Raw genomic sequence first — 16069 nt, 5'->3', positions numbered from 1 at the left:
TTTATTGAGCATAACATATGCATTTAGTCAAACACCAGCAAGAGTTTCACCTGTAGATCTCATGACTTCAACTGTCATTGGTTTTCCGTATCAGGTATGTGTTTCCTCCTGTGGAGCAGGGCTCCCGTTCAATTAGAGAGCAGTTGGTCTCCCCCATAACAGACATACCACTATTATACCTGTTGGCTCATTTGGCCTGGCTGGCCAAACTTAAGGCCACTGTTGTTTATCTCAACTGTTGATTTCTCTCTGTCCTGTGAATCTGCATGCAGTGTTAGCTGGTCTATACAGAGGAGATTTTCAGCTCAGTTCCAGCAAGTTTTCTCAGTGACCTTGCATGGGCTTGGAAATATCTTAAATATTTATGACAGCACTTATTCCTGTGGGTTAATGACTTGGATCATTTTTCTTCATAATGTGTTTTGTGCACTGGAGTACATCTTTAGAAATAGTGTTAGTATTTTTGAATTACACTTTTTTTATATTATTATTTTGTGTGCATGTTCATGTGTCAGAAGACCACTTTTAGATCAGCCCTCTTGTTCATACTTTGCTTGAGGCTAAGAAATAGTTTTCATATTTTATTTTTATTCATTTATTAGAGAGAGAGAAAGAGAGGGATGGAGAGAATGGGCATGCCAGGACCTCCAGCCAATGCAAAGGAACTCCAAATGCATATGCCACATGTGCGTCTGATTTACATGGGTTCTAGGGAATTGAACCCGGGTCCTTAGGCTTCACAGGCATGCACCTTAACTGCTAAGCTATCTCTCTAGCATCAAGAAGTAGTTTTTGAATGAATCCTACTAACATTTTTGTTAGCATTGTTAACATTTTGAGATAGTCACATTTTTTATATTACAATATTAGTACAGAGGCCAGTCATGGTGGCACACGCCTTTAATCACAGCACTTGGCAGGCAGAGGTAGGAGTATGACCATGAGTTTGAGGCCAGCCTGGGACTACAGAGTGAGTGCTAGGTCAGCCTGCACTAGTGTTCTATCCTATGTTAAAAAAAAAAAAAATAGTAGTGTAGCAGCAGGTATTTTGATCTGTAATATCTCCTTAAAGTCTGTGTTAAAGTTTGGCTCCCCTCTGGTGGTAGAGGAAGCCTGAAGAGGTTGGGCCCAGTGCAAGATCATTAAGCCATGAGGGGAATACCCTCGATGGTGACGGTGGGATACCAGTCTCTGCTTCTCACTGCCTCCTGAGCTGCAGCCCTGAGGTAAGCAGCTTTGTTCCACCTCTTACAGTAGAATACGTCGCCCTCCTCTAGCAACAGGGTCTGTCAGAACTTGGAGCCATAGCAAGTCCTTCCTCTGGTAGGTTGGTTATCTCTAGTGTGTTTTTTATAGTGCAGAAATGCCAACACAACGTTTGCTAGAGTTTTTTTTTTTTGAATATAGAGAATTTTAACTTATGAAAACAAAATACAATTCTTCATTTTAATCTCCAAAGTATCCCAAAATAAATAAATAAAAAATAAGTTCAAGATCAAAAATTTCAATCCCCATAGAAAACTGGGTCCCAATAGAAGACTTTCTGTTTTCCTCCTTCCTTCCCCTCGTTATCACATCTTTAGTAATTCTTTCTTCCAGTTCTTCCCATAAACTATTTTACTCACATACATGTGTATCCCGCTACAATTATTTTTAAGCTTTTTTTTAAACATGTTTTGTTTATTTTTATTTATTTATTTGAGAGTGACAGAGAAAGAAAGAGGTAGAGAGAGAGAGAGAGAGGGAGAGAGAGAAAGAGAGAGAATGGGCATGCCAGAGCTTCCAGCCACTGCAAACGAACTCCAGATGTGTGCACCCCCTTGTGCATCTGGCTTACGTGGGTCCTGAGGAATCTAGCCTCAAATTGGGGTCCTTAGGCTTAATAAGCAAGCACCTAGCCACTAAGCCATCTCTCCAACCCCTGTTATGCTTTTTACATAAATTGCTATTTGTGGCTCTCTCTTATGTCTTAATTCCCGTGAGTCTCAGGGATTCTCTTCTCTCTGTCTCTGCAGTCCTGAGACTGTATACATACCACCACAACTAACATCTGTGGGGCCGCTGGTTATGGTTAACTTGGGTCTGCCTGCCTACGTGGCAAGTGCTTTACTGATTGGGCCATCACCCAGCCCCATATTGAGTTCTAAGAAATTGTCCTTTCTCAATGGAAAAAGAGAATGGGAGAGGGACAAAGGGCGTAATAGAAGGGTGAATATGTCAAAGTATGTTACATATGTGTATGAAATGGTATATAAAAAAGCTAACTCATCATTATGTATAATTAATATGTATGCTAAAAATAATTTAAAAGTTGTTTTTTAAGTTGTCTTTTTAATCCTAAAAATTTGGCATTAATTTTGGGTCACCACCCCATAAGCCTAAGGTGTAGTCACAGCCGGTCTGCCTCAGTCTAAGACGCTATAAGTCACCTTATTCTACCAGGAGGTAGTTAATTCTTCCCTGTTTGGTGTTTTCAACCACAGCTGCTACATGTGCTGCTGGAAACCGGGTTAGCGGCTGACATCTGTTCAGCTCTGTGCTCTGGAGGAGGGTCCATCCACTTTGAGCACTGACTTTGGGAGCAACTTACTGGCTTTCCATGGGAAAGGTTTTCCTTTCCACATGACATCATTCTCTTGTTTGGTGTCCAAAGTTCTCAGCCTGAGGTGATCTTGTCTACACCTTAAGGCTAAAACTTCAAGCTTTTGGTCAGGTCCTCAGTGTTGAAGCAGAACTCTCTGGCCTGCTGGGGCTGTCCTACTGCAGGCCAATGATAAATTAAGGCCACTTGCTTCAGTTAGAGCCTGATTAGGGTGGAAATTCAGTGAGTTTAGTAGCCATTGATTTCTTGAATGTAGGTTGGTAAACAGAGTGACAACTGTACCTCAATCTTATTGAGTCATTTTCAAAAGAATCTATAATGATGTTTTTTAAGTTTGGTATAAATCTCACTAATTCCACATATGGAATTATCTTAAGCCATGATAAGAGCTTTTGGCATGTGGTAGGGGAGGAGAAGCAGGAAGAATTATTTTAATTTCAGAAAGCCCAATGCACAGAAATCATTTTTTATAATCTACTCCTTATATTAAGAACTAATCTGGCATTTCCAAAAGCAACAATACACCAACTGACTGAAAATAATCATTTCCTTCTAGCCTGACACTTCTTTTCTACTGACAAGAGGTCATTTATTTTTTTTCTATAATGTGTGTACATACTATTAGCTCTAACACTGATTGCCAACTGGATAACAATAAATTGATTTCAGTTTAACTAAGGGTACTTCAGGGGAGCAATGGTCTGCATGAGAAAAATGTTCATTCCCTTTAATCCTAGACACACACATAAATTAGCAAGTGTCCCCTCGGATGTCAGGTGACTGTACAGCTCGAGAAGGGACTTGTGCCTTACTGTAACGTACTATCACTAGAGCTGACACTTTAGGGTGACCTTGCAGAATTAATCCTTTGTAAGAAAACAAACTTTTCCCTGAGGGAGACTATGAATTAGGCAATTTAGAACTGATGAAAGAGATATTTCCAAGTGGATTCTAAACGTTTTATATCATTCATTAGAAGCTTTGTCTTCCCTCTGAGCTTGTTAATTTTATGTTTGACACATATGTCTTCACTTATGCAGTCAATTCTGTACAGGTTCCAGTTATGTGTGTGCTGGTGACTGTCACCTTCACCCTGTCAATGGCTTTCATTGCAGTGGAAGTTTTAAAGGATTCGGCGATCATGCATTGTCAGCTGCAGTTCCTACTTAGGTTATTTAATGTTAGAATTTTAGGCTTGCTTGTCAAGTTCAAGCACATAAATTATCCAATCCATGGAATGGGTTATATAGGAAATATATCAACATGTAATTTCTCAGCTGTTTCTCATATGTTAGAATATGGGAACTAGCATTTTGTTTCCATAAAGTACCGTTGATCAGACTGAAAGCATGGACTCTGAATTTATTATGTTCAGCCCCATGTGACTGATTTCATCTAAGCACACATCAATATGAAACCAAAAAATGAGTTTACAACACATGTTATTAATTAGTTTAAGATTTTCAGTTTTATGACAAAAATACATAGTCACTTTTCAAGACCCAGAATACTTGTTTTTAGCATGTTGGAATGAATGTTACTTCCCCTATGTGACTCTCGAGGAAGCTCAAATTATAGCCAAAGGTTAAAATTTAGATCAACCTCTTTCTGCTGTGTTGCAGTCAGGTCCACATTGCTGGTAGAAATCACCTAACCAAGAGCATCTTGTGGGAAAAAGAGGTTTATTTTGGCTTATAAGCTCGTGGGAAAGCTCCATGACGGCAGGGGAAAATGATGGATGAGCAGAGGGTGGACGTCACCCCCTGGCCCACATAAGGTGGACAATAGCAACAAGAGACTGTGCCAAACACTGGCAAGGGAACACTGGCTATAATACCCATAAGCCTGCCCCCAAGAATACATTGCCTCCAGAAGGCGTTAGTTCCTAAATCTCCATCAGCTGGGAACCTAGCATTCAGAACACCTAAGTTTATGGGGACACCTGAATCAAACCACCACATGCTGCCTTTGGAAACTACAAAGCAAAGCTCTGCAGTGTTGGACATGGCCAAAGTTCCAGGAAAAAAAAAGAGCCAAATTCATTGTGGCTTAAATAAAGTAGACATAGTAGTGATACTTATTATAGATTTCCTTTCTTACATAGATTATTTTGGTTTGTTTTTAAATAATTGTTACTTTCTCATCCTTACACACTTGAATAAATCTTTTGCTTTAAGAACTTTAATATATAAACATATTATGATTTCATCATATTCCTGTCTCATGAACCTCTTTTATCCCCTTTCCCATCATTTCACTGAAGACCCTCCTCTGCCTAGGTAGTTCTTTTTCTTCTTCTTCTTCTTTTATTTTTGTGTTTGGTTTTTCAAGGTATGGTCTCACTCTAGCTCAGGCTGACCTGGAATTCACTATGGAGTCTCAGTGTGCCCTTAAACTCATGGCGATCCTCCTACCTCTGCCTTCCAAGTTCTGGGATTAAAGGCGTGCACCACCACGCCTGGGTTTCTTCTTTTTTTTTTTATCAAGTAAAAATTTTGTATGGACACATCATATGTTGGTACTATCATTTCCCTCTTTCCTGTCTCCACTTATTGAGGGTTCTCCTTAGTAAAATTACTGGTATTCATCTTGGAGTTGAGGGTTTTCAGTTGGGAGGGCAGCAGTCAGTCATTGTGGGGGCCAATGTCTCTGGATATTCCCTCCTATCCGGTGGTTCTTGCATATGTTGTGCCCCCTCTTCTGCAAAATTTCCTGAAAGGTGGTGGTGTGCTTCATTAGTGTTGAACTCTCAGAAGGTTCTAGATTTCTGCTGTGGTACATTTTGAATATCCTCAGTGTCTGTCTCTATCACGTTGGCTCAGATTGTCAGGTTTGCCATGGAAGCAGCACTCTTGCTCCATCTTGCCAATTACTCTGTGTTTTCACCTGGGCCTAACTGCTGTGCGAGGGGTGGTTCATCTCCTGTCAAGGAGTCAGCTATCCTTGCCTTATTGATAGACTTTGTCTATCCTCAGTTCTTGCTACTTTCTGAAAAAGAGAAACAGAATCTCCAATGGAGATTGAGATCAAGATAGGTTAAAGGGAATGTACATTTTTAACTTGGAAAGATTTTGATGGTTATAGCCTCACATTTTGACAAAGATTAGTGGGATCTTCTCTTTGGAGTCTGTAATCTTGACTTCCATAGGGTTCTGACTTGGTTCCCAGTTCCAGCTATGGGCTCTTTTCCATTGAACGAATCTCATAGCCAATTCAAGAGCCAGTGGTTGCCCACTCAGACTGTATGCCACTATTACACAGGTGTGTACATTTTGTCAGGCTAGTTGTTTTCTTACAGCAGTCAACCCTGCTTGCACTCAGCGTTGTTGGCCATTTTCCCCTAGCACCTCAGGCAGTGCTTTTCAGCGCTATACAGGCTAACTATCTTGGAATTGGCTTCCTTCTAGATTTAGCTGGATTTGGTGGTGTACACCTTTAATCCCAGCATTTGGGAGGCAGGAGTGGGAAGATTGCTGTGAGTTTGAGACCAACCTTAGAATACAGTGTGAATTCCATGTCAGCTGGGGCTAGAGTGAGACCCTACCCCAAACAAAACAAAACAAAACAAAAAAATCAGATTTAGCTGGATCTCTTGCTGTTCAGCATCCAGAACATGTGCTGTCTTCAACAATAGGGTCTTACCTCTTACCTCAGATATGTAATTAGGTGTGTTGACAAAAGCCTGTCTTGTTTTGGGGACCTCCATAGGTCTCTCTGATCAATAGCTCAACATGAATTTTAACCAATTTTTGGTATGAGAAGTTATAAGCCAGAGCCAAATGTTTTAGGATTAGGCTTCATTGAATAAATCTTTGAAAAGCTTTCAGGACGTGGTAACAATGAAAAAGTTGGCTATGCCAGGTATGGTGGCTCATGCTTATAATGCCAGCATTTGAGAAGGATTACCATGAGTTTGAGGCCATTTTGAGGTACAGAATAAGTTTCCAGGTCAGTCCGGGCTTGCGTGAGATTCTTCTTCAACCCTTTGGTTGCAGTTTGGTTTACATTGCAGGCAGACATCACCTGACCAAGAGCAGCTTAGGGGAAAAAACAGGGTTTATTTTGGCTTATATACTTGAGAGGAAGTTCCATGATGACAGGGGAAAATAATGGCATGAGCAGAGGGTGGACATCAACTCTTGACCAGCATCACATGGACAACAGCAATAGGAGAGTGTGCCAAACAAGAAGAAGCTGGCTGTAACACCCATAAGCCCGCCCCCAACACTCCAGTAGGGTTTAATTTCCAAATTGTCATCAGATCAGCTGGGGACCTAACATTCAAACACCTAAGTTTACGGGGGACACCTGAATCAAACCACCACACCTTCCCCCTAAAAACAATGACTTCATGACCCTTCAAGTTTGTATAAGAGTGATTTCTTGAATTTTCTCATACCAAATATAGTTGTTTGCTACCTAAAACTTCCATTAATAAACATTAAAATATCTTTATAGAAAATACCTTTAACACTAGCTTTGTATAAGAATTCAAATTCTGATAGCTATGTAAATGTTTATATTTCTGTACGTGAATATGATGCTTTCAGATTCTTCCAGCTTCCTTGACAACTTTGCCAAATTTCTTTGGTTAATGAATGCAATAAAACAATAGTCTCTAGTCACAAATTGGATGGATTCTGTTAATGTTTTTCTACAGGGACTGCTTTTTCAAATGTGTTTCATAATTTGGCTTTTGGATTATTCAGTATGTCAGTGAAAATTCGTAGTTTAGGTTTGGGAAGTTTTTGTTTGGTCAGAAGTCTGACTTCTGCCTTAATTTAATGCCATCATACACCCATCTCCTTTTTTTCCAAAACAGTCTATTCTCTCCCTTTGACCTATCTTAGGATATTGTTATTTATGAAAATATCTGAGCCTTTCTCCATGCACTTCTTCTGATTTTTGTTACTTAAAAATAAGATGGGATGGGACTGGAGAGATGGCTTAGCAGGTAAGCACTTGCCTGAGAAGCCTCACCCTGGTTTGAGGCTCAATTCCCCAGGACCCGTATTAGCCAGATGCACAATGGGGCCCATGTGTCTGGAGTTCATTTGCAGGGACTGGAGGCCCTGGCACACCCATTCTGTCTCTCTCTCTCTATCTGCCTCTTTCTCTCTCTGTCTGTTGCTCTCAAATAAATTTTTTTAAAAATAAATTTTTAAATAAAAAAATAAAAATAAGATGCTCAGTGGTTAAAGCCTTTGCCTGCAAAGCCTAATGACCCAGGTTCAATTTCTTTAGCACATAAAGCCAAATGCACAAAGTGGCGCTTCTTCCTTTGCAGTGGCTAGTAGTCCCAGTGCATGCTTTCTCTATCCTTACAAATAAATCAATGAATTAAATATTAAAAATAAATAAAGAAATCTCATATATGGTAAAGGAGCACAGGTCATCTAGGCATAAAGGAGTAAAGAATTGTACATTTCCATTTTATTTTCTAGAAAGTTAGACTCTTCACTTTCTTATGTACTTCTGAGACCTACTGAAAGATGTGCTAAATGTCAAATGTCCCAAGAAGATACTTTTCATAGACTCAAAAAAGGGTTGAAGAACTATCCTTAATTGGCCATTGTAGATAAATCCCACTGACATTATCTGATGTGAATGGTCCAAGGAGTATAAAAATGCAAACAACTGGAAGTTAATTAACCTTGCATTGTTGAGGTGGAGATGGCTCTGCTGCAATATAATATTATCCCATTTGCTCCTCTCATTGTTATTGTTAAGTTTGGTTTCTTTTAGGAATTTCTCTGGACTATGGTAGGAGCAGTAAAAATAATAGATCATCTCTTTCTTGTTTTGAGCATTAGTGAATAAAATATTTTTTAGTATACTGATTAAAAGTCTTCTAATTTCAAAAATATACTTTATTTTGTTTTGTTTTTAACTTCAGCCCAGAGAGTATGGGCCTTCTTGACCCTGCGACCAGTGATGGAAGAGTTATTTTCTTCTTACCCTGGGAAAAGATGACCATTGCCGGCACTACCGACACTCCCACGGAAATCACACAGCATCCAATTCCTTCAGAAGAGGACATAAACTTCATTTTGAATGAAGTGCGTAACTACCTGAGTTGTGATGTTGAAGGTAACGGAAACAGTCCTTTGAGTTTCTTCTTTCTTTGGTTCCTCCAAACCTTTTCAGCACCTCACTAGACCTGTCTGTCTGACTCATACTCACGTAGTTTATTTTTTTCTGTCATTCTTTCTCACTCCCTCCCTTCCTCCTCCTTTTCTGCTGGAGATCAAACTCAGGGCCTTCCAAATGGACAAGTGCACTATCATTGAGCAACTTCCCAGTGACCTACTCCATATACTGCATATGAACATTCTCCTTGAAGATGTGTGAGGGCCAAATCATAGCACTGTAGAAGCTGCTTTTTCTTCTCTACTTGCTTCATCCACCTGAGATTTATATAGCCTGTTCCTGATCATTTCTTAGGCAAAGAGTGCACGGACACATTCAGCCTCCCTAGCACAAATGAACTGGTAAAAGAGCATGCAGTGTTTGCATCACTGTTTTGTTCTGCAACTTGGGAAGGTCAGATACAAGCACTGTACAACAGTGAGGCAGAAAAATGAAAGGAGAATGAAATTCTGTTTTTTGTTTGTTTGTTTGTTTTGAGGTAGGGACTCATTCTAGCCCAGGCTGACCTGGAGCTCACTCTGTAGTCCCAGGCTGGTCTTAAACTCATGGTGATTCTCCTACCTCTACTTCCCAAGTACCGGGATTCAAAGTGTGTGCCACCGCTTCTGACTTTGCTTTTGTTTTTTGAGACAGGGTCTCATTCTGCAACCTAGGTTGACCTTGAACTCACAGTTGTCTTCCCACCTTAGCCTCCTAAATGCTTGTCATATAAGCATGGTATGATACCCTAAGTTTTATAGTTATGTGTGTGTGTTTTAGTGTTACCATGGCAAAATATCACAGGCTGAATGTTCTTGTGAAGCAAAGAGGTTTATTTAGCTCAGTGTTTTTAATATGGGAAAGCCAAGATCAGTAGCTCCATCTATTTGGCCACTGAGGAGGACCTCTTTGCTATGCCTACTGTCCCTCTACAGAAGAGAGCATCACATAATGGGAATGCATGTGAGAGAAGGAGTGCATAGAGAAAGTAGGAGTTTGGGGAGGACCGGGCTTGCTTCTTTCTGACAACTTTCTCTTGGGAACTAATCAAATTATCTAAGGCCTTCCTGTGTGGTCGGTGTCAGTTGTTCATGAGAGCAGTCCTGATGCGGTCATCTTGCACTAGGTCTTTCCTTTTAATATTTCCACCACTGTGTGTCAGGGCCAGCACAATGGAGACACACTTCTAGCAATTGCATCTTTAGAAAACAAAATGTGCCCGAATCATAGCAGTCTGTTACTATGTGGAATATACAATGAAGCCAAAGTTTGTACTTCTTTTCAGTTCTTCCATGGGCAGCAGTGTAATGTGGCTGTCCTAACATTCTCTTCCATGAAGTTATGAACTCCCTTCTTTGGTTTTTTCAGGTAGGGTCTTAATCTAGCCCACGCTGATCAGGAATTTACTGTGTATTCTCAGGGTGGCCTCAAACTCCCAGAGATCCTTTACCCTCTACCTCTCAAGTGCTAGGACTAACGGCAGGGGTCACAATACCTGGTTAAGTTGTGAACTCTTTTATACAGTATAGTTCTAGAACTTTCCCAATATTCTCAGTTCCTATCTTCATTAGCCACCTAGTCTCTCAAGCTGGAAGTACAATTCTGTTTCTTTCTTGATCCATTTCCTTTTCATATCTAGTGTAATGCCACTCAGCTACTTCGAATACTGTGCACATCCCTTGCCATTTTAGTGTCCCAATTTACTTTGTCTATAAGAAATACTATTTAGTCATTGAGACGGGCCTTACTATATTGCCTAACTTGCATTGAATTCACAGCGTTCCTCCTGCCTCTGCTGCTCAAGTGCTGGGTTTTCAGGAGCACTCACCTAGGTCATTTCTTACTTGAACAATTGCATTGACCCTTAACTGTGACATGCCTTTATCTCCACTCAGTGTATCATTCCATCAGAAATCACTTTCTAAAATAACAACCTGGAGCTGGAGAGATGGCTCAGTCAATAGAATACTTACCTTGCAAGTATGAGGACCAGAGTTCAGTTACCAGAAGCCACGTAAAATCGCCAGGAGTGGTGGTGTGTACTTACCATGCCGAAGACAGGGAGGCAGAGGGCTGGATCCCCAGGGCTTGCTGGCCAGACACTCTAGTCTACTTGTTAGGGTCCAGGCCAATGAGAGACCCTGTGGCAATAAAAGGTAGATGGCCTCAGAGAGGAAAGATATCTGAGGTTGTTTTCTGGCCTCCACATGCACACACGCGCGTGCACACACACACACACACACACACACACACACACACACACGCATGTGCGCATGCAGGAATACACACCTACTCACCCCCCCACACACACACACAAAACAAACATACCAGTTACGAATTTACTCATTGACTTTAGCAAAAATGGTCAATTATCTTGCATAAAGTATATGTCTACAAGTGCTTCAGCCCCTTCTTTTCTATGGACTCTGTGTTCTAATTGTATTATTTTTCCTTTCCAAGGGATGCCATACATATTTAAACTTTCCTCTGTTTCTGATGAAACCTTGTTCTGCGATATCCTTTGTATCAACTTGTCATCTTAACAAAAAGGTTTGTATCTCACAAATCACCTGCCTTTTGTCCTCCCAAGGGACAGTAGTCTATATCACAACATTATGCTGTGTGAAAGATGTCTTTTCTCATGGCGCTCCTTGAGAACAAGGATTTTTCTTCACTTACAAAACTTGTCTAACTGACATGGCACTATTTGTGATTATTTTGAATTAGAATAGGGTAAAGTTCTTTTTTCATTTTAATTTATTTTGTAATTAAATAAGCAGTTCTCTCAAAAATTATTTATTTGTGTCTGTGTGCTCATAGGCGTGCACACACTTGCCAGGATCTCCTGCTGCTGCAACTGAGTGACAGATGCATACACCACTTTTTATATCTGGCTTTAAAAAATATATATTTTATTTATTTATTTGAGAGAGAGAAAGAGGCAGAAAGAGAGAAAGAAAGAGACAGAGAGAATGGGCATGCCAGGGCTCCAATCATTGCAAACGAACTCCAGATGCATGTGCCCCCTTGTGCATCTTTTTGCATTTTGTTTACATGAGTCCTGGAGAATCAAACCAGGATCCTTTGGCTTTTCAGGCAAATGGCTTAACCACTAAGCCATCTCTCTAGCCCATGTCTGGCTTTTTGTATGTGCTAAAGCATTGAACCTGGGCTGATAGGCTTTGCAAACAAGCACCAGTGAGTTATCTCCCAGCCCTGTAAATAATCCTGATGACTGCTGATGTGCAAGGCAGTGTTCAGAAATATCACAGTTATGGTGAGTTTTCCGACCTCAATGGTTAGCAGGAGTCGCTTCCATGAAACTGCTGTAACCCAGTACCACATTTACCCATCCACATTTTCAAGGTTGTTGACAACCTGGGCATACTTCCTCCTCTAGTAACTTTGTGTTATAAGGCGTCTGTTGACCACTTTCACTTCAGTGTCTGCACCTTTCGTTATTATGCCCAGAGCTACATATGTATTGATGAGGGGGTCTGGGCAGGCAAAGTTTAGAACATGTGACTTCTTGAAATGTAGTTCAATGGCTTAAAGACTCTCTCATTTAGGTAGACTTCTTGTAGTGCCAACTGTAGTCTTTCTCTTCCATGTTCTCTTTCCTGTTAGAATATACCTGTTAATACTTCTGTCACCCTGGGCCTGTACTTGGGGTTAATACATTTGTCCCCTGGGCCTGAACTTTGGGTTGTTACTTCTGTCCTGGGCCTGGACTTTGGGTCTAGGGACTTCCCATTTTCTTACCTTCTTTTCCTTTCATTTTTCTTAATTATTTTGGGACATGCTTTCTCCCTGGATTGTTTATTCTTTCTATGCTTTGTTTGTTTGTTTGTTTGGTGTTTCTCTTTTCATGACCTTTGATAGCTTTTTGGTGTGTATTTTCTCAGCATGGTGCTGTGAGAGCTTAGCTTTCAGAATAGTTTTTGTTCCTTTTGTGAATGCTCTGAGCCTCTCAACTTCTTTTTTTCCCCCCTCTTATTTTCATTGTAGTACAATAGATAAAGTGCTTGCCGAGTAAGCAAGTAAGCATGAGAGCTGAGTTTGGATTCTGTTAACCCATGTAAAAGTAAGGCAGGCTTGAGGACCCATCTGCTATGCCAGCTTTCAGATAGGGACAGCAGAGCCAAGGATCAAGCTGGCTAGCATGACTAGCCAGAAGAGAGGTGTCTGAGCTCAGCAAGAGACCTCCTCTAAGGAAAATAAAGTGGAACACAATAGAGGAAGATGCCTTTAGTCTCCACACGCACATGTACCCAGCTACACATGCATGCTCATGCACCTCCACAAATGCACACACCGCACACACATATACAAAAGTTCTTACAGTTAATTTAATTCTTATATCTTTGTTGGTTTTTAGAGGTGGGGTTTTACTCTAGCCCAGGCTAACCTGGAATTCACTATGTAGTCTCAGAATGGCCTCAAACTCATAGCGATCCTCCTACCTCTGCCTCCTGAGTGCTGGGATTAAAGGTGTGTGCCACCATGGCCAGCGTTATTCTTATTTCTAATTGACTGAAGGCCTCATATCTGAGGAAATGTGCTTGGTCTTCATTAAAAAAAGAAATATCAGTAGCTGAAGCATGTTTATGTCTTAAAGTGATGACATTCACATTGGTGTTTTTTTTTTTTTTTTCCCAAGAAATTGTGGTGGAACCCAGTGTTCTCTTGTGTACAAATGAAATGTGAGAAGCTTAGCTTTAGTCACCATCCAGCCATATGATTATTTATACACATTTAAATTTAAAAAAATATATTTTATTTATTAGAGTGAGAGAGATTGAGGCTGACAGAGAGAAAGGGAATGGGTGCACCAGGGTCTCCAGTCACTGTAAAGAGACTCCAGACACATGTATGTTATCTTGTGTATCTGGCTTATGTGGGACTTGGGAAATGGAACCTGAGTCCTTAGGTTTGGCAGGCAAGCACCTTAACTGTTAAATCATCCCTCTAGCCCTATTTATATACATTTTAAAGTATTTTCAAAGGGGAAAGTGGGGGGGGGAGAGGGTATTACCCATGGGATATTTTTTGCACTCATGGAAAATGTTAATAAAAAAATTGAGAGAAAAAAAGAAAATAAATAAATAAATAAATAAAATATTTTCTTTTTTTAATTTATTTCAGAGAGAGTCAGAGAAAGAGGCAGAGAGAAAGACAGAGAGAGAGAGTGAATGGGCACACTAGGGACTCCAGCCACTGCAAATGAACTCCAGATGCATGTGCCACATTGTGCATCTGTTTTATGTGGGTCCTGGGGAATAAAATCGATATTCTTAGGCTTCACAGGCAAGTGCCTTTACCAGTAAGCCATCTCTCCAGCCCCCTACTTATACACATTGTATTTATTTTATTTTATATTTATTTTTTTTTATTAATTAGTTTTGTACTCAGAGAGTACAGTCAGTTTGGTGCCATTGTTAGGCTCATCCATACTCTACCCCCTCCCCCTGCCCCCTCCTTGTTGAGGTATATGGGTCGTGCATTGTGGAGTTAGCCCACAGTTATGGGTAGGATAAATGTCTCTGCATATCATGACCCAACATGTGGCTCTGACATTCTTTCTGCCCCCTCTTCAGCAAAATTTCCCTGAGCCATGTTGGGTTCATTTTTGGTCTGCTTCATTGATGAGGTGTTGGGGGCCTCTGGGTCTCTGGATATCTGATTTGGTAGGAGTTGATTTTTCTCTGTGTTGATCTCCTTCCCCCTTGTGCTGGTACCCGGTTCACTAGGAAAACAGCACCCTTGCATGTTTTGCCATTTTTTCTTAGTTTCAGCTGGGGCCCTTTTGAGGTATGATGAGGTGGCTCTCTCCTTAGGATCTACGTCTGTCTGAAAAAGAGAAGCAGATTCTCCAATGCAGAGTAAGTTAGCAGCAGACAAATGAGATAACCCTCACTTTTTTTATAAAGAAGTTAATAGGTGTAGGCCCTCTTGTAGCCCACGATTGGTGGTAGTTTGATAATGGAGAGCAGGCTTATGTTTGGATATGGTTCTGACTTGTTTCCCAGCTCCAGCTAAGGGTCCCTTACCACTGAGGGGATCAGTTAGCCAAATCAAGAGCAGTTGGTTTCCCACCATGGCTGTGCGCCACTATTGCACTGTGTGAGCATCATGACAGGTTATTTGCTGCCAAGTAGGTTAGACCATGAGTTGCTTGGACAGATATTGGTCATTTTCCTCCAGTCGCCCATGTAGCACCCTTTGGCACTAGACACGCTGACTGTCTGTGGACTGGCTTCCAGCCATGGCATTCCATTTTACGTGTCAACCGCAAAAGGCATCTTCAGCAGTAGGGTCTTACCACTAACCTTTGGTGGGTCATCAAGTACTCTAACAGAAATCTGCCTTTCTTTTTAGGAAACCTTGTAGGTCTCTCTAATCAAAAGCTCATTGTGGATGATAGCCACATGCTGGTAGTGGGAGTTACAGGTCAGTGCCCACTAAGAGAAGGAAGAAAAAGAAAACTAATATAAAAGAGTTAGAGAGAGAGAAAGAGAGAGGGAGAGGGAGGAGCTCTAGAAGATTAAGGTCAGTCTTCATCATACCCTCTCCACATTTTAATATTCACCTTTGCTTGCTTGAATATTAGCAGCTTCCCTGTTGGCGAGTACTTTGTTTGCTAGACACACTGCTAGACAGGCCTTGCTAGTGGTTCTATTGTATTTCCTATACCCACCTTGTAAGGTATATTTTGTAATCCTGCATGGTTAAAATGCAGGCCCTGTGACCTAAAGAGTCTTGCCCATAGTAAGTAGTGCTGGAGCCATAATGTGAGTTTAAGTAAGTCTGGCTTTACACGACCTTCCTGATCTTATACAATTCTTGCATTAGTAGCTGTGGGTTTCATGATGTGATATTTCACCCACCGTGGAGTGGATTCTGTCAGCTCATTCATTTCATGGAAGCTGTTAGCCCTTTACAATGACAGTGACCTTCTTTGGAATCAAAAATGAAACTCGAGAAGGCTTTCTATATCTCCTAAGATAGCCATTGGCCCAGCTGATCTCCACAGCTTTAAAAAAGGAAAAATAAAGTTTTGTTTAGGCTCTGAAGCTGTAATTTTGCAATGTTTTCATTCACCAGGTTGAAATGAACATACTAAGAGGGTTTAGTAAATGGATAAGTGAAATTCTGGCAGTTTCTGACCGCCCCCTCCCCTTGACTATATCCAGAGAGGGGAGGGAGAGAAAAAAAGATGGGAGGGAGAAAATGTGTCAAATCCCAATCTTGAATATAGTTCACAGCAGCTGCCACACTTCTGCAAGGAGTGTCAAAAGATCTGAGAGGCATTTTGCCTGTTGGGAGTAAGACTATGTC

General features: G+C 40.9%; 1 protein-coding gene across 2 annotated transcripts in view; it reads left to right on the top strand.

Annotated features, from left to right (window-relative positions):
* Positions 1-16069, top strand: part of Gpd2 (glycerol-3-phosphate dehydrogenase 2) — a 174141-nt gene that overhangs the window by 132581 nt on the left and 25491 nt on the right. For both annotated transcript variants that reach the window (XM_045147796.1, XM_045147797.1), the window contains exon 9: positions 8499-8692. In XM_045147796.1, coding sequence (XP_045003731.1) covers positions 8499-8692 — 194 coding nt within the window. The remainder of the gene's footprint in view (positions 1-8498; positions 8693-16069) is intronic.

This window comes from Jaculus jaculus, chromosome 4 (assembly GCF_020740685.1).
Source record: "Jaculus jaculus isolate mJacJac1 chromosome 4, mJacJac1.mat.Y.cur, whole genome shotgun sequence".
In the NCBI taxonomy this organism is placed as follows: Eukaryota; Metazoa; Chordata; class Mammalia; order Rodentia; family Dipodidae; genus Jaculus; species Jaculus jaculus.
Note: the sequence above shows the minus strand (reverse complement) of the source record. Positions and strands in the feature narration are given on the sequence as shown.